Source organism: Semicossyphus pulcher, unplaced genomic scaffold, assembly GCF_022749685.1.
Source record: "Semicossyphus pulcher isolate SPU_LCO1_2020_fin unplaced genomic scaffold, fSemPul1.0.p SCAF_21, whole genome shotgun sequence".
NCBI classification, from domain to species: Eukaryota; Metazoa; Chordata; class Actinopteri; order Labriformes; family Labridae; genus Semicossyphus; species Semicossyphus pulcher.
In genome coordinates this window covers 20,204,937-20,220,406 of record NW_027211695.1, presented here as the reverse complement: position 1 = coordinate 20,220,406, position 15,470 = coordinate 20,204,937, and the positions used below count along the sequence as shown (strand labels likewise).

Genomic DNA, 15,470 nt, shown 5'->3' with positions numbered 1-15,470 from the left:
TGGACCGAACCCTCATTACTATGTTTCTAAAGTAAAGGAAGCTGCCGTTATAACGAGGACGCTAGTTTTTTTGCTAGTTTTTTTTTAGTATTTTCATCATAGACTTGTATAAAGAAAGGATGTAGCCACCTTAATGTGGCCTCTAGTTTGAGTTCGGCATGCTGACTGTGGCCATGTTTCTTTTCGGGAGCCAGAATCGACCATATTTTGTCTGCAGGTTGGCGCTAAAGAGGAGCGAGGGGTTAGCTAACAATGAACAAGCTAACAAGCTAGGTATGGGGAGCACAGTATACCTGCTAATTAAAATAAAATACCAGAATTTCTCTTAACTTTTTGATCCTTTAATGCAATAAATAACACATCAACACCAGGCTGTAAACATGATGAAGTGGCATTTTAACATGGGGCTTAATGGAGGTGGACTCGCTTTTGGAGCCAGCCTCAAGTGGCCACTTGTGGAACTGCATTTTTTGGCACTTCCCCATTTGCTTGACTTCTAAGCCCTGGAGGTTTCCCCCAAACGAGCATTGGGGAAGTATTTCACCAAAACACAACTTCCTGTCCAACTACTTAAAGGTTTAATGTTTTATTTCACCCAAATACTATTTAAGTAATTAAATTCTTAAAGGTGTATTCCACTCAAGTACTACTTAGAGTCTGAGTACCATTCAACCAAAATACTCACAGTTTGTGAATTCTTTGGGTGTTAATGACAAACTGGTACCTTCAGGGCCACCATAGGAAAAGTTTTAGAAATCCTGAACCAAAATATAAGTGAAAAACCAAATGATATAATCTTAATGATGAGGGCACAGCTTGTTTATCCAACAATAAGTTGCCCTTCCAGCTTCCTCTCGCAGCGTTTCCTCCGTCCTGGAGAGGACCGGAGGGGAGGAAAGCGTTGGTGGGGAAACTCTGAAGCTCTTACCCCTGGACAGTCAGGCACGTACCGGGTCTCCCCAAGGGTCCTCATATATATTTTCTCAGCGTGGCACAAAAACACACGATGCTTTCCTGCCATTACTTCGCTCGGAGCTATGGGGGTTTACAAAAACTAATAGGCCACTAAAAATACCTGGAGCCCGGGGCCTGGGCCAGGGCCTTTCCTGCGCTGCTTCCAGTGTGCGCGTGGGCCATTGAGGAAAGAGGAAATGAGCAACTCTGGTTGTACGGGGGGCTTCCTGCGCGACGTTATAAAGAGTCCCCTCCCTTCAGCCGCCCCTCACACTGCTGATCAGAGTCAGTGGAGGCTGTAGAGGAGCCCCTGCTTCACGTCTTTGGAGACCGAGCCGAAGGGGTTTGAAGGCAGCGCGGTGAACGTTGGATCTCGTCCCTGCTGGTCGGGGTGAGTCAGAGAATCGTTTTCTAAGAATATTTTAACTTTAATGGTCGTCTGACTGCTTTTTTTATTTAAGATTGTTTGTTTTTATGTGTAGATGTTGAGAAGTTTGTTAAAAGTTAAGATTTAAATTTAGATTTGAACATAGAGGACGTCCATCCTTTTTTATTTAAACTGTTTTCAGTGACTGTAAGGTGAATTTAAAACTTTAAAATGGTTGAATTTTTGATTTTTCACAACATTTAATGTCTCGATGAGCTTTCAGTGGTTGCAACTTTCCTACAACTTTAATTAGGAATGAAAACAAATCAAGGGGATGTCTCTTATGTTCCTCCTGCAGGTACGAGCAGGGAGCTGGTCTCACCTAACAGAAGTGTCTGGGACACTCCTGTTTATTTATTCTATCACTTACACAAAGGTGAGTCATTAAAGAGCGTTATAATGACATTTTAATTCATGCATTATTTCATGAGTCATTCATTCTCGTAACGCTCTTCCTGCAGATTCAGATGATGGAAGTACTGGAGGGATTCAGGGCAGACAGAGTGCAGGAGATGAGGTCTTCTTCCCCGGCGGAGGGATACGTGAAGGAGTTCACCCGCCACTCCAACGACGTGCTGCTGAACCTGAACGAACTCCGGCACCGCAACATCCTGACCGACACCACCCTGGTCGTGGGGAAGGTGCACCTGCGGGCGCACTGTGCTGTGCTTGTGGCCTGCAGGTTGGTGCAAAAACGAACGCATGCACACAAAATAGTCCCTCTTGAGGAGACTGCTACCCATCCCTTCCCTACCAGTTCTGCCTTCTTTAAAACACTCTTTCCCTCTCTCCCTTCAGTGGGTTCTTCTACTCGCTGTACTCCCGCCGCGTGTTGCTTCAGGGGCGTGGCGGCAGCGGGGAGCAGCTCATGACCGTCTCCCTCCCCGACACCTTGGACCCATCGAGCGTCTCCCTGCTGCTCGACTTCATGTACACCTCCCGCCTCCCTCTGACGCCTAACACCGTCACTGGGGTGCTCACTGCGGCAACCTACCTGCAGATGGACCACGTGGCTCACACCTGCAGGGACTTCATGCAGCTGCACTGGTGAGGCACGAGAGAGACCATCTGCTGGATGAACATGTACATTAAATTGAGACACAGGACAAGTGTTTGACAAGTTCTTTGTTTCTCAGCAGGGAGGATAAGAGTGCACGACACCCACAACTGGAGCTGGACTCCAGGGTGTCTGTAGCCTCTGTAGCCCCCAAAGGAGGGGACCTACCAAACACAGGACCCCAGAGATTCCTCCCAACAGCAGCAGCAACAAGGTACCTTAAACACATCTGTAGCTGTATGTGGCGAAATGAGCAGCTTCTGCCCTGCTCCGTGTGTTTGTTCAGCTCATTACAGCACTTCCTGTGTTTCTCCTGCAGGGTCCCTGCGGATGTCGGGGGCTCTCTCAAGCCGGGGGCTTTCCCGACCTGCCAGCCCGGGTCACACCTGCTGAAAGGAGAGCCTGAGTCGCCCTCCACAGGCACCCCGGCTCCATCTCCGGACAGCCCCGCCCGCTCCAGCTGCCAACCAAACTCCCCTGCAGAATCAAACACCTGCAACAAAAACCTCGTGGTGCGTTTAGAGAAGATTAAAAATGTAGTCTCTATTAATTACATGTACGTTAAAGTAATAACTTGATTTTGTATTTTCTCCAGAGTGATATCAAAGCCACTCCGGACCCAAAGGCTTGCAACTGGAAGAAATACAAGTACATCGTCCTGAACCCGCTGTGTGCAGCCACCACGGTGAAGGAGGAGGAGGTGGAAGAGGCACCCACAGGCGCCGGGATGGGCTCGACACCCAAAGCAGCAGCCACAGAGGCGTGGTCTGGAGAAGTGCCTGGTCAGATTGATAGGTAAACACATGAGACTTATAAAACAAGAGAGGAACATTTTTTGTGTTTTTGCAACTATATAATCGTGATTGTCTCTCCGTCAGACAGGGGCAGGCCTCCTGCATCGAGGGTTCTGGCCGAGCCCCTCCCCTCGGGCCACCCCCCTCTGTGCCTCCCCCTCAGAATGAAGGAACAGGTATGAACCAAACCTCTTCAGATAATCTACCTTTACACACATTCAGACTGTATCACATGTTTAAATGTGTGATGTCTCTGCGTCCTCAGTCTCCCCCTGCACCATTTTCCCAAACCTGCACCCCACTGATCCGGAGGCTGCACGCCACACCCATCACGCAATCAAGCGTGAGAGCTACTACGTGCCCTTCTGTTATTCTGGAAACCTCCAAACAACCAAAACAGTTTGCTCAGGTGAGACTATAAAAAAACGACTCCCTGTTCTCTTTATTTATATTAAAACAAATACCTGACGGTGACCTTTGCCCCCCTAGGTGACAAGCCGTACCGCTGCAATGTGTGCGGCGCCCAGTTCAACCGACCGGCCAACCTGAAGACTCACTCTCGCATTCACTCAGGAGAGAAACCGTACCGCTGTGACACCTGCGGCGCTCGATTCGTTCAGGTAAGTAAACTGTGTGTGTGTACTGAGTGCCTGAAGTTCACTCCTTTATAAAACAAGTGTCAGTCAGCCGAGCACACCTTAAAAACAAAACATCCTGTGGGTGCTTGTAAGGAGTAATCAGTGTCAGACTGAGTTATTTAGTCTTTGAAGCACCTGATCCAGAGTGATCCAAACATGTTTGGCTTCAATACACTCGTAAGTCATTCAAAACCTCAACAATTCTTTCGAAAAACTATAAAAGAAACAAATTCCATGGTCATGCTTTTATTTTGAAGGAGCAGGTCCTGCATAGGGCATTTAAGTTTTGCCTTTTTTGTTACCAAAAGTAAAAAAACAACAACGTATTTCTAACAAAAGTTATGTAGTTGGATGTTAAACCAGATCCCATTGAGAAAAAGGGTAATTTAAGAGTCTAGTTTGAAGGGGGTCGTTGAAAAAATGTGTCCAGAATTTTATTTTGAAGGTAGCGTCAATCTGTCAAATCATTTAGACTGATAAAGTTTTTAAATGGTTTGTTTGTTTGTTGTTAGGTTGCACACCTGAGGGCCCACGTTCTGATCCACACCGGGGAGAAACCGTACCCCTGCCACACCTGTGGGACCCGCTTCCGCCACCTGCAGACCCTGAAGAGCCACCTGCGCATTCACACCGGAGAGAAGCCTTACACTGTGAGTCGACTGACCAGTGCAAACACAGCTCTTCCTCTGTTATCGCCACTCCTTGTTTAATGTGTTGACCTCTTGTTTTCGCAGTGCGAGAAGTGCGACCTGCACTTCCGCCACAAGAGTCAGCTGCGTCTGCACCTGCGGCAGAAACACGGAGCCGTCACCAACACCAAGATCCGCTATAAGGTCCTGACCGAGCCCTACCAGCCCCTGCTGCAGGCCTGCTGAGGAGCTCTGACCTTTGACCCTTTCATCAACAAAGTGGTCAGAAAAAATCAAAAAAGAAAATTAGACATTTAACCTTTGAAATTTGAAATTATTGGTGCCTGTTGTACTTTGGAGAAAGAGATGCTAGTAGCCTTTAGCATCAACATGCTATCAGATGAGGTTTGGAGCTTGGAGCTAGTCGTTGGGGGCGTTCGTGAGATGAGATGATGTTAAGGAAAGTGATTTTGAAGGTTTGAGAAGAGGTAGAAAGAAGGAAACGCGACATGGAGAAGAAGGTTGTGTGTACGCTGGATTATGAAGAAGAATGTGAATGTGTGAACGAAAGAGAAAGGAAGTTTTATGAGGCGGAAGACGAGAGCCTGGAGAAGCACTTACTCAGTGTTAGGTAACTGATTTCCTTCTATTAAATATTTAACTCAGATTTAAGTTAACCTTGAGGCCTGGGGCCTGCGTGTTCTTTAAATAAACACTATGTTTGCTCTCACAGTCCAGGCAGGCTGAGGACTTAGTCGTCTTGTAGTGAAGTTTAGAAGTTGAATAGTTTTCTGACACGAGAAATTGAAGTACAATGACTGTAATTTGTATGAGGTGATTTGCTGGACAAAGATGGTTTTGTACAATTTAAATTAAATCTTTTTATATCAATTGGAGCTTCGGTGTTCAGTGTGTCATTTCATATCGACTGTCTCAAACATATCTGGAATATGTAAGTGCAGTATTTCTCTTTCAGCGGTGTTCCCTCGGCCTCTCTCCTCCCTGCACTTCCTTCCTCTCATTACCGCACTCTTTCTCCCCGTGAATCACGTCTTCTCCGTTTTCCACACTCTGTTTTTCTTTTGTGGAAACAATGAGGCGTAGGGCACCTGCTTCCTCCTGCTTCCCCTAAACTCCTCACACTATACCCGGCTGGCCACACGTGCGCGAGCTCGCCCGGTGCTTCCTGGAGGTCAGGAGGTCGGGCCGTGGAGGAGCTGCAGACTCCTGCTGAACTCTCCCACCCTCTGTCACCCCCCCTTGGCTTCCTGCTCCCTGATGAGTTGTGGCTAGCCGGGCTTATTGTCCACGTTCGGCATACAAACGTTGGAAGTCAGACGGGACTTTCCAGCATTCGCCCTCCCTCCTCCACAGAGAAAAAAAGTAAATAGATGACACAGTTTTTCCCCTTCATCAATTTCTAGAGTCTCCCCACAACTCACAAACATCACAAAGAGTCTGTTGGGAAAGAAAGAGGACTCCTAGACGGCTCACATGCTCTGTCACGCCCCTATCATTTGATTTCATGTTGTGCTTCAGTGGTGAACCATGGCACATTAATGTATCATAATTGCTACAGAACAATCTTCTCTTCTCGTCAGACAATATCTCGGTTTCCACCCACACTACAAGTAAAAACTGAGCAAATTATAAATTATAATTATCTAATGTTGGAAGAGAAAATGAATAATAAACCCTTTATACCAATAAAGGTAAGTTTTACCTTCTTGCTGTAGTGTTGTTGAATCTATTACGATCATGTACGCAGCTGTCAGGAGGTAGTGGAGTTAAAAACCTTGTGGACAGCTCCCTCTAGTGTCACACATCTGTAAACCCATGGGCCCAACTGTGTTAAAGTTTGTCTCTGTCCATCCAGACTCTGTAGCTTTGATGCTTTATGGTCGGATATTTAAAAAAATATGCACACTTCACCGTCTATAAAGGCTATAATTTATGTTTATATTAAGATATATATTTCTTTATATTTTAGATTAATATAGCTGAGGTTGTTATTTATTATTGCTGTTAGAATTCCTGGATGTATATAATGTATATTCCTTCTTCTAGTATCTATCTATCTATTCTTAACTCCTTAGAGCTAAGTAATTATTACGCCTTGAAACATTGGACCTGTGCTCTTATTTCTCATTAAGTAAACTGTGTCAAGTGTCAGTCAGCCGAGCACACCTTAAAACGTTAGCTGTTGTTATCACAAAACATCCTGTAGGTGCTTGTAAGGAGTAATCAGTGTCAGACTGAGTTATTAAGTCTTTGAAGTACCTGATCCAGAGTGATCCAAACATGTTTGGCTTCAATACACTCGTAAGTCATTCAAAACCTCAACAATTCTTTCTAAAAACTATAAAAGAAACAAATTCCCCGGTCATGCTTTTATTTTGAAGGAGCAGGTCCTGCATAGGGCATTTAAGTTTTGGCCTTTTTTGTTACCAAAAGTAAAAAAACAACAACGTATTTCTAACAAAAGTTATGTAGTTGGATGTTTAACCAGATCCCATTGAGAAAAAGGGTAATTTAAGAGTCTAGAGTCTTTGTGTAGTTTCTTTTTAATGCGGTTTATGTTTTCCTCAAGCTGTGCACTTCTTAGTTTTTTAATAAAAAAGGAGGTCCTTTGTCTTCTAGCTTGTGCCAGCAGAACATTATTCAGTCACATGCTTCCTTAAATTAGAAACAAAAAGGAACATTCTATAAATAGAAATGTAATGAGAATATGTGATCGTTTAAAGCTCCTGTGGGGAGTTTACGCTGTGTGTTTACTCTGTATGACCTACAAACCAGACCATCAGCGACAAGATGAAATATTTCTTTATAGTTATTGTTAATGTCTGAAGCTGCTGGCGGAGAGTAGGTGTCAGACGAAGAGATTTACTGCACGCTGCCTTTGTTTACATTTCCCAGGGCAAACATTTAAAGTGAGTGATGCATGTGACTGTTAAAGAAAGCAGGATGTACATGTACAGGACAAAATCAGCAAAGAGGTAAGAGGTACGACTTTGTCCACAGGGGGCGCCAACATCAACACAAACCAAGAGTTCCTCACAGCAGCTTTAAGTAAATAACATGAATTATTCCCCGTAAGTCCGATATGTGCGACATGTTTTTTGTATTTCTGTAGTTTAATGTGTCCCAGTGTGTATTATATTAGCTTACGCCTAATGTCTTTAGGCTATGTATGCTTAATTCACAATAACTAGCTCTCAACAGCCATTGCTATTCATGCACTTTAAAGTTGCAGATAAATTATTTCCCTCAACAACAGCTGCCCACCAGTGAATTTCGAGTTAACACGTTGGCCTGGTTCACCTGAAACTCTTTCCTCACACAAAGTTTGTGGTCAATATTGGAGGAAGATGTAGCCGAGAGACTCTAATGCGACAGTAAAATGTCTGACAATGGTTACTGTAAGCTTATCCTCAAATGTTCATAAGATATTTAACTCAACTGAGACATTTCAACGGAGATTTTGACACATCAGTTATGATCCATGCAGCTATGCCGAATGCGCGCGCCTCCGTGAAGACTGCGCACGCGTGTACCGTTTACACTTTGCTCTATACTGACTGTTAAACTTCTCCGCCGCTGCTCATGGTTTCAGAGAGACTTGCATTCATTTGGTTGTTTGTCACAGTGAACTTGGAGACTGTGGACCATGTGCTGCTCCGGACAAAGCTGACACACCGAGGGTGAGTAGTGTCGAGTTTAACTGAAGCTTTTTTTAGGCTGTGAGCCGTTTTAAAATCGTTGAATAGTCAGGGACGTACGTTGTTATTGGCTCTATATTACCAATGTAGCAGGTTTTCAGGTTATGAAACGGTTAATTTCTTTTGTAAACATGCTCATAACCTCACCCATACCGGCACAGCATTCACCTTTATTACGGCAGTCGGTGATTAATTGAGTAAAGTGTCTCTGCATCATCAAAGATATGTATTTACCGCTAAAACCATATTAATTTTTTTTCCAGCTGTGTGTAACAGCTAGTGCGCAAGCGCAGTGTGCAGCCTACGTCATGTAAGCACGTGCAGAGTATGTTCTCGCCCGTCTACCTGTTAGTAGTTAGGGTTGTTTTGTAATTAATGATGCGTGAAGCTCACTGGCTGTTTCTGTGTGGCTGCAGCCTCCTGGAGGAACCAGCACGTGTGTGCAGGTCCGCGTGTAGAAATATCCTGGTGTCTGTAACGTAGGATAATACAATAAATACACGTTTATAATGTATTAAATGTAACCGTAAACAACAACCTTCCTACTGGCAAGCCAAAAATAATTGTAATTGACCAGTCTTGTAGTCCCTGTGTGTTTGACGGAGGACTGGTTGCACATTCCTGTAATTCCTGCAGCAGTGAAGTGAGTGGTGTTAGGTAAGGTCAATGAGCTGAGGCTCATTTCAACTCAAATGTAGCAACAGGGGAAAGTACAGCACAACCAGCAACACAAATAATACAAATTTTGTTTGATATTACTCAGCAGGTTTCTAAACTACACGCTCAGGCATAGAAAGTTTACCAGTTTTATATTCAGAAGTTAAAGGAGAAGTTCGGTGTTTTTAAACCTGGGCCCTATTTTTTTTTTTTTTTTACAAATTTGTGTGTCGAAATGACTCATCGGTCCAGTAGGTGTCCTCCTCCGCCGTTGCCACGATACGGCCGCAATGGCTGCAACATAATCCACTGGGGCGACAGCGCCCAATCAAAGCACGTCCACTGAAAGTGTTTTTTTCCACACTGACTCAGATTGTCGCTCCAGGTGTCGGACAACATGTCGGAAATGATCCCTACAAAGATCGTCCTTTTTTTAAAGAGTACGATCCTTTTTGTGTAACCAGAAACAGAAGTCTCGCTCTGAAATCTCGCAGCTGGTGAGGTGTTACCCGAACAGGACGGTGGAAACGTGAGTTAGAGTTGGAGAGAGGATTTGTTTACATAGAGGACTGCCAGCAGGAATATATTACAGAAGCCATGGCTGAATATTTACGTGATTTCGATGATGAAGATGAGGCATTTGAATTCGATGGCCGTCCCTATTTATTCGAGCCAGAGTGGAAGAAGAGCTCATAGTAATTGAAGAATCTCTACCAACATCTCTCTCTCACATTTCCACCGTCCTGTTCAGGTAACATCTCACCACCCACAGGATTTCAGAGCGAGACTTCTCCTTGAGCGAGACTTCTGCCTCTGGTTACACAAAAAGGATCGTACTCTTTAAGAAAAGGACGATCATTGTTGGGATCATTTCCGTAATGTTGTCAGATGCCTGGGGTAACAACCTGAGCCTGTAAGAGGCAAAAACAAACACTTTTAGTGGACGGGTAGGGCCCAGGTTTAAAAATAAAGAACTTCTCCTTTAAGTGTTTTTTCGCCAACAGCTGCAGAAGCGACAGGACAAATAAAACACGATGAGCATGTTGATGTTTCTACATTAGTAAGCACATTAAAGAGGAGTCCGTTTTCAGGAAGCATGTAGCATCAGCTGACAGCTGACTCAAAAGAAACCAGTAAAGTGAAGATGTGGGAAACTCCTCACGATGTTCCAGTTATAGCAGGTCACAGAATGTATTTAACCGCAGCATGTTTGTTTTCTGAGGTGTGAGAGGATGCATCGGGTGATCATCTTCTTACCGTCTTTTTGCTGCTTGTTGAGTCCTTTTTTACCGCGTTAACTTGTAATAACTTAGTCGCTTTAAAGCAAAATAAATGTTTTCTGGTTTTTAAATGATAAGCAAGCTATGGCTGCATATTTGACCCTTAAGATCTATTCTCTACATCACACATGGAAAGTTCTGGTTAAAAGGAAGTTCATCTAAACTGTCAACAACAACTAAATCCACTGTGCATTTGCATAGTGGCTTATTTGTGGCTAACAGATGACAATAGTGTCATAAATTGAGGGTTAAAGTCTGACGCTGCAGACCTCTTTTATTTCCCTTGTCTCCTCTGCAGACAGCTGCATGTCCACTGTAGCATAAAAACCATCAGTGAAAGTTGTTTCTCACAGTTGAACATATATATATATATATGAACAAATATTTCATCATAGCTGAACCATGAACACCTCAGCAGTCATTGCCAGAGTCGACCTCTCACCTACCAGCAGCCGAGTCACACTTGCGCTGCACACTCAGTGCATCTATTGGCCTGTGGGAAGTTAATCATTACAGCTGTTGACAACCAGAGAGGCCCTGAGACCTGCCCTGCACCGCTGCTGAAGGAGGACGTCTCACTCGCTTGGATCTTCTCCAACTCTTCCCCTCTCACTCTGCTTCAGCTTCCATTTGTTTTGTTTTTGCAGCTGGATCTCGATAAGACATGACAAAGCTGAAGCCCAAAGCGGAGCGCGATGAAGCCGAGGGTCCGGATGGAGGTTGGGGCTGGGTGCTGGTGGGCGCCCTCTTCATCAGCACGAGCCTGGTGTTCGGCCTGATGCGCAGCCTGGGGATCTTCTTCGTGGAGTTTGTGCAGTACTTTGAGGAGAGCGCTCAGGCCATCTCCTGGATCTCCTCCACGGGCCTGGCAGCTCAGCAGTTCTTCAGTGAGTCCAAGTATGAATGTGCTGTTTCTAATACGTCTGTGAGAGGTTTATCAGTTGAAACTGAAACACAGAAAGAGTTTGAACGTTGTAAAGTTGGTTTGTTTAAAGAAAAAAAGGGCTGTACTCATTAACCTTTAATGAGCACCAGCATGTAACTCATTACAAACTGCTAGATAGCAAATGTTTGTTTAAACCCACAGAAACGTATTTTAAACTGTCGTTTCCAAAGATACAAAATATGCAAGATTTCAGGGGTAAAATGTGTTGAAAGTGTGCACCATTTTATTTAAAGAGGGGGTATTATGCTGTTTCACATTTAAGTCATATATAATGTTATAATGTTGGATGTTCAGACTACACGTGGGTGAAGTTTCAAATCTGTAGGTGAAACTATGTTGGAGTAATCTCAGCTGTGAACGCCAGGTTTCACACAGTTTTTTCTACACGCTGCACTTTGTGACGTCACAACTGCTGGCCAATCAGAAGACAATAGGCTTGTAGGGGCGGGGTTTTCTTAAAGGGACAGAGCTGACCGAGTCGTTTTAGGCCGTATGAGGGTCTGCACAGAGCACCAGTGTGAGAAACATGATTGCTAATAATGCTAAGCTACTCCACGGGTATCACAGAGTGAAATAATAAGCTTTTAGTGCCTTTAATGGAATTATGCAACCATTAAAAAACATGACGTGTATGTTGTAAGATACTTCTGTCAGTGTAAACATCATATACAGCAGCTGTAATGACCTGCTGGAGCGAGCGCTTATGTGTGATCCAACTACATTTCTCCACCATTCTTGTGCTAATAGCTAGCTGGCTTTAGCTTGTGGGAGACGCCACACATTTTTACATAGGTAGGCAGCTAGGTAGGCTCGGTAAGCTATCTATCTTTTTCATGCTGTGCAAATAAATTGATTTGATTGACTTAGCACGTCGTAGTTGCTAAGTTGACTGCAGGCTTTATGCCCACACTAACAGAGATGTGTGTGTGTGTGTGTGTGTGTGTGTGTGTGCGTGTGTGTGTTTGCAGGTCCTCTGGGTGCAGCGCTTTGTAATGCATATGATGCCCGCCTGGTGGTGATGACGGGGGGGTGTCTCGCAGGACTCGGCCTCATACTCGCCTCTCAGGCCACCTGTCTGGTTCACCTCTATCTCACCATGGGTGTTATCTCAGGTAACAGCAGCTAAAGAATCTCATCCTTGTTTACCCAGTTAACTGTTAATCAGGTAACCCATGGTTCTTCTCTCTTCCCCTCCTCCAGGTCTGGGCTGGGGGCTCGTCTTCACTCCCATGGTGGCTACAGTCATGGCTAACTTCACCCGCAGGCGCACCCTGGCTTTGGGAATAGGGTTCTCGAGCATTGGCCTCTCCTCTTTCGCTTTCAACCCGCTCTTCCAGCTGCTGGTGGAGAAGTACGCTTGGCGAGGGGCCTTGCTGATTCTGGGGGGCCTCAGCCTCAACATCGTGCCCTGCGGAGCCCTGATACGTCCACAGAGACGACCTAAAGCCCCAGAGAAGGTGGGGAAGGAGTGCTGTCTACATCTGTTATATCAGCTTATAGAGAGCACATAGCCGTGACATGTCCTTCTTTTCCTTCCAGCAGGTGGAAACAGAAAACAAGTCGTCACGTGCGTCCTTGCTGCACAGAATCTCCTCCCACCTGGAGCTGTCGCTGCTCTTCGAGAGGCCGTACATCACCTACACGCTCGCCATCACGCTTCTTAACGTCGGCTACTTCGTGCCGTACTTCCACCTGGTGGCCCACAGCCGCCAAGCCGGCTTCTCCGAGTACCAGGCGGCTTTCGTCATGTCGGCTGCGGGCGCCACGGACATCCTGGGCCGCATCGTGTCGGGCTGGTTCTCTGACCTGGCTCACTTCCGCCTGCTTCATTTACTGAGCGTGTGGACGACGCTGGCGGGAGTGTTCATCATGCTGCTGCCTGTGAGCTCCTTGTCCAGTTCCTACTCCGCTCTGATGGCGATCAGCCTCCTGTACGGCTTCTGCTCCGGGGCGCTGACCTCTCTGGTGTTCGCCGTGGTGCCCATGATCGTGGGTGTGGAGCGTGTGATGGGGGCCCTCGGGCTGCTGCAGCTCATCGAGAGCGGGGCCGGACTGCTGGGGGCTCCTCTGTCAGGTACGAGCACACTGAACCAGCAGTTATTGTACATCTCTATGTAGGTCACTTTGTTTCAGGTCATCTAGAGTGACCTGACTCAGACCATAAACACAAGTTAACACACTGAGGCGACAAGCAGTCAAACATTAATTGCACTAATCAGGGTCCGACAGTTTCCTTAGCTGTGCCTCCACACACAGAAAAGAATGTGTTAAAGAGTCACAACATCCAGATTACAGGTTAAAACATTTTCTCACCTCATCTGGTTCTGAGCCAATCAGAAGAGCCGATTTTTTTGATGCATTTTGTCAGATTTCTGTCTCCACCACGATTAAATTAAAGAGTAAGGCCTCAGGATTAATGAAATATATATTTTACACATTCAAACCAACAGTGTTTTTGGTTTGTGGTTAAACAAGATGAGTTAATTCTTTAACTTGAACTTTAAAAATGAAACAAAGTCTTTATTTAAAAGCATCTTTTCTTTTTCCTTTCCGATCAAAAGTTCGTTCTTGAGGTTCAGGTTAGCTAAATGTTAAACACCAGCTCCAGTCTTGTTTTCAGACGTATAAAATACTTGAAATAATAAACGTATTTTCTGCAAAATATGTTTAATTACCTTAAAAATCCTCCCGAGGCGTCTCCTCTTTATCCCTCATTAAAAATTCAGCACAGGCCCCGCCCACTGTGCACATGTCCAACCACCCGCTCCGTCGCGAAAACAAAACACGTCTCTGCCATCGTTTAGCGGCAACTTGTTGAAACTTAGCGAGCTTGAAATGTAGTCATTAGCAGTAGTAACGTTTACGTTAGCAGTCAGCTGGCTCAAGCATCGCCAAAGTGGTTGCCATAGGTTACACATAATGATATGCATAGCGTCACCCCGTCCATTAACAGGATTGGCTCCTTAGGTTTGTGACATCTCAAACCTGCCAATCTGAAAACGTGTTGTTCAGCCTGTCCTTGGTACACTGCAGTTTAAAAGCAGACAGGCCCAGCCGTGGAGATGACTGCTGATGTTGTCCCTGATATGTCTTGTAGCACCTGAAGATGTTTACAAGGTTACACACTGGATGTTCACTGGAGGGGGGCTTTAAAACAGCAAAGCATCCGTTTACCAAAGAAGTCGTATACTCACACACATTTTCTCAGCAGTCAGCTTAGCAGGAGAAGCACAGGTGACTCATTACGCTAACGACATCTCTGCTCCGGCAGCAATCAGTGTTATCAGTTACACCTGCTGTTAAAAATGGTGCATGATGTCGGAAGCTGTTCTTCCATCGCTGGTGTTTTTGTGGGTTTTTAACGGTAACGTGGAAGAGAACGTGGATGTGACAGGAAGATGTGTAGATTGTTTAAACAACAAACAAACAAACAAACAAACAAACACTGCCGTACCTGACCTACCTCTATGTGATCAGTGACTTTCAGGACATCATAAGACAAAGAAAATGAGTGATTCATAAATTAATAAAAAAGGTTATTTGCAACAAAACCAATATATACTTACTAATGCTGATAATATGACATAATCAGGTTATAAAATTGTTGTTGTTGTTGTTTGTTATTAATTATTCCAACACGTCATGGATTCAGAGAAAGTTTTATTCACCAGTTTCATATAATTTAGTCGCACTGGCCCTTTAAGAACTCCATCAAACTAGCATCATGGGAATAATAAGACCTGTGAAGCTTCTCTGTTTGGATATTTGAATAAATCAACATTTAAAGGTTCAATGTTGTACCTTTGAGCGCCTCCCACTGGCGATAACTGGTAACTATGAGAGCACGTCTGCGGCTCGTTATGCTCCTGTGTTTTAATGTGAATCTTCTCCGCTCATTCAAAGGGTTCCTCAAGGACGTCACGGGCAACTACGTCGCCTCTTTCCTGGTGGCGGGCAGCTTCCTCGTCCTCGGCACTCTGACCATGGCCACCCTGCCTCGCTACTTCTCCTGCAAAGACCCGCCTGCTCCTCAGAGGCGTTCCCTTGACGACAGAGATAAGAGTTTACGCCCGGAGATGGAGCAGATGAACAGTTTGCCCTCTGACGTGAGGAGCTGAACACACGGAAGCTCGTCACCTGCGAGACTGAAGGACTTCGGGGTCGGGAGGCTTTTCAATACTTGACGGTGCTGCACTCGTGTTTGCATTATTCCTCAGAAGCTCACTGTGTAAACACAAGCAGCATAAAGGGGCCACGCTCTGTTACACAACATAACCACAGTTTAATGTTTAGGCCAGTACGACCTTTAACTTCTTCACTACATTTTACACATGCTCAGAAGGATGCACGCAAGGTGAGACTGTGAAGG

General features: G+C 45.1%; 2 protein-coding genes across 3 annotated transcripts; both read left to right on the top strand.

The window, feature by feature from the left end:
* The first annotated feature begins 1,240 nt into the window (after positions 1–1,240).
* On the top strand, positions 1,241–4,812 carry bcl6b (BCL6B transcription repressor). 2 transcript variants are annotated; one of them, XM_069672849.1, is made up of 12 exons: positions 1,241–1,345; positions 1,680–1,757; positions 1,843–2,063; positions 2,180–2,428; positions 2,521–2,652; positions 2,758–2,950; positions 3,034–3,233; positions 3,317–3,408; positions 3,498–3,641; positions 3,722–3,852; positions 4,383–4,520; positions 4,605–4,812. In XM_069672849.1, exons 3-12 carry the CDS (start codon positions 1,849–1,851, stop codon positions 4,743–4,745), a joined length of 1,635 nt encoding a protein of 544 aa, XP_069528950.1. In that variant the 5' UTR covers positions 1,241–1,345; positions 1,680–1,757; positions 1,843–1,848; the 3' UTR covers positions 4,746–4,812. The 2 variants fall into 2 exon arrangements, with proteins under 2 accessions (XP_069528950.1, XP_069528949.1); XM_069672848.1 differs by having other exon boundaries at positions 2,518–2,652.
* A 3,311-nt stretch (positions 4,813–8,123) lies between these two features.
* On the top strand, positions 8,124–15,219 carry slc16a13 (solute carrier family 16 member 13). Its single transcript, XM_069671857.1, has 6 exons — positions 8,124–8,200; positions 10,803–11,042; positions 12,070–12,213; positions 12,302–12,558; positions 12,644–13,175; positions 15,005–15,219. Exons 2-6 carry the CDS (start codon positions 10,820–10,822, stop codon positions 15,217–15,219), a joined length of 1,371 nt encoding a protein of 456 aa, XP_069527958.1. The 5' UTR covers positions 8,124–8,200; positions 10,803–10,819.
* Positions 15,220–15,470: the final 251 nt, after the last annotated feature.

Excerpts from the sequence above, each read along its gene's own strand:
- bcl6b (XM_069672848.1), top strand. The coding sequence starts at position 1,849 with ATGATGGAAGTACTGGAGGGATTCAGGGCAGACAGAGTGCAGGAGATG. Across the intron at positions 2,064-2,179 it reads GCTGTGCTTGTGGCCTGCAG|TGGGTTCTTCTACTCGCTGT; the intron begins GTTGGTGCAAAA and ends CTCTCCCTTCAG. Across the intron at positions 4,521-4,604 it reads CCGGAGAGAAGCCTTACACT|TGCGAGAAGTGCGACCTGCA; the intron begins GTGAGTCGACTG and ends TTGTTTTCGCAG.
- slc16a13 (XM_069671857.1), top strand. The coding sequence starts at position 10,820 with ATGACAAAGCTGAAGCCCAAAGCGGAGCGCGATGAAGCCGAGGGTCCG. Across the intron at positions 11,043-12,069 it reads GGCAGCTCAGCAGTTCTTCA|GTCCTCTGGGTGCAGCGCTT; the intron begins GTGAGTCCAAGT and ends GTGTGTTTGCAG. Across the intron at positions 12,559-12,643 it reads GACCTAAAGCCCCAGAGAAG|GTGGAAACAGAAAACAAGTC; the intron begins GTGGGGAAGGAG and ends TCCTTCCAGCAG.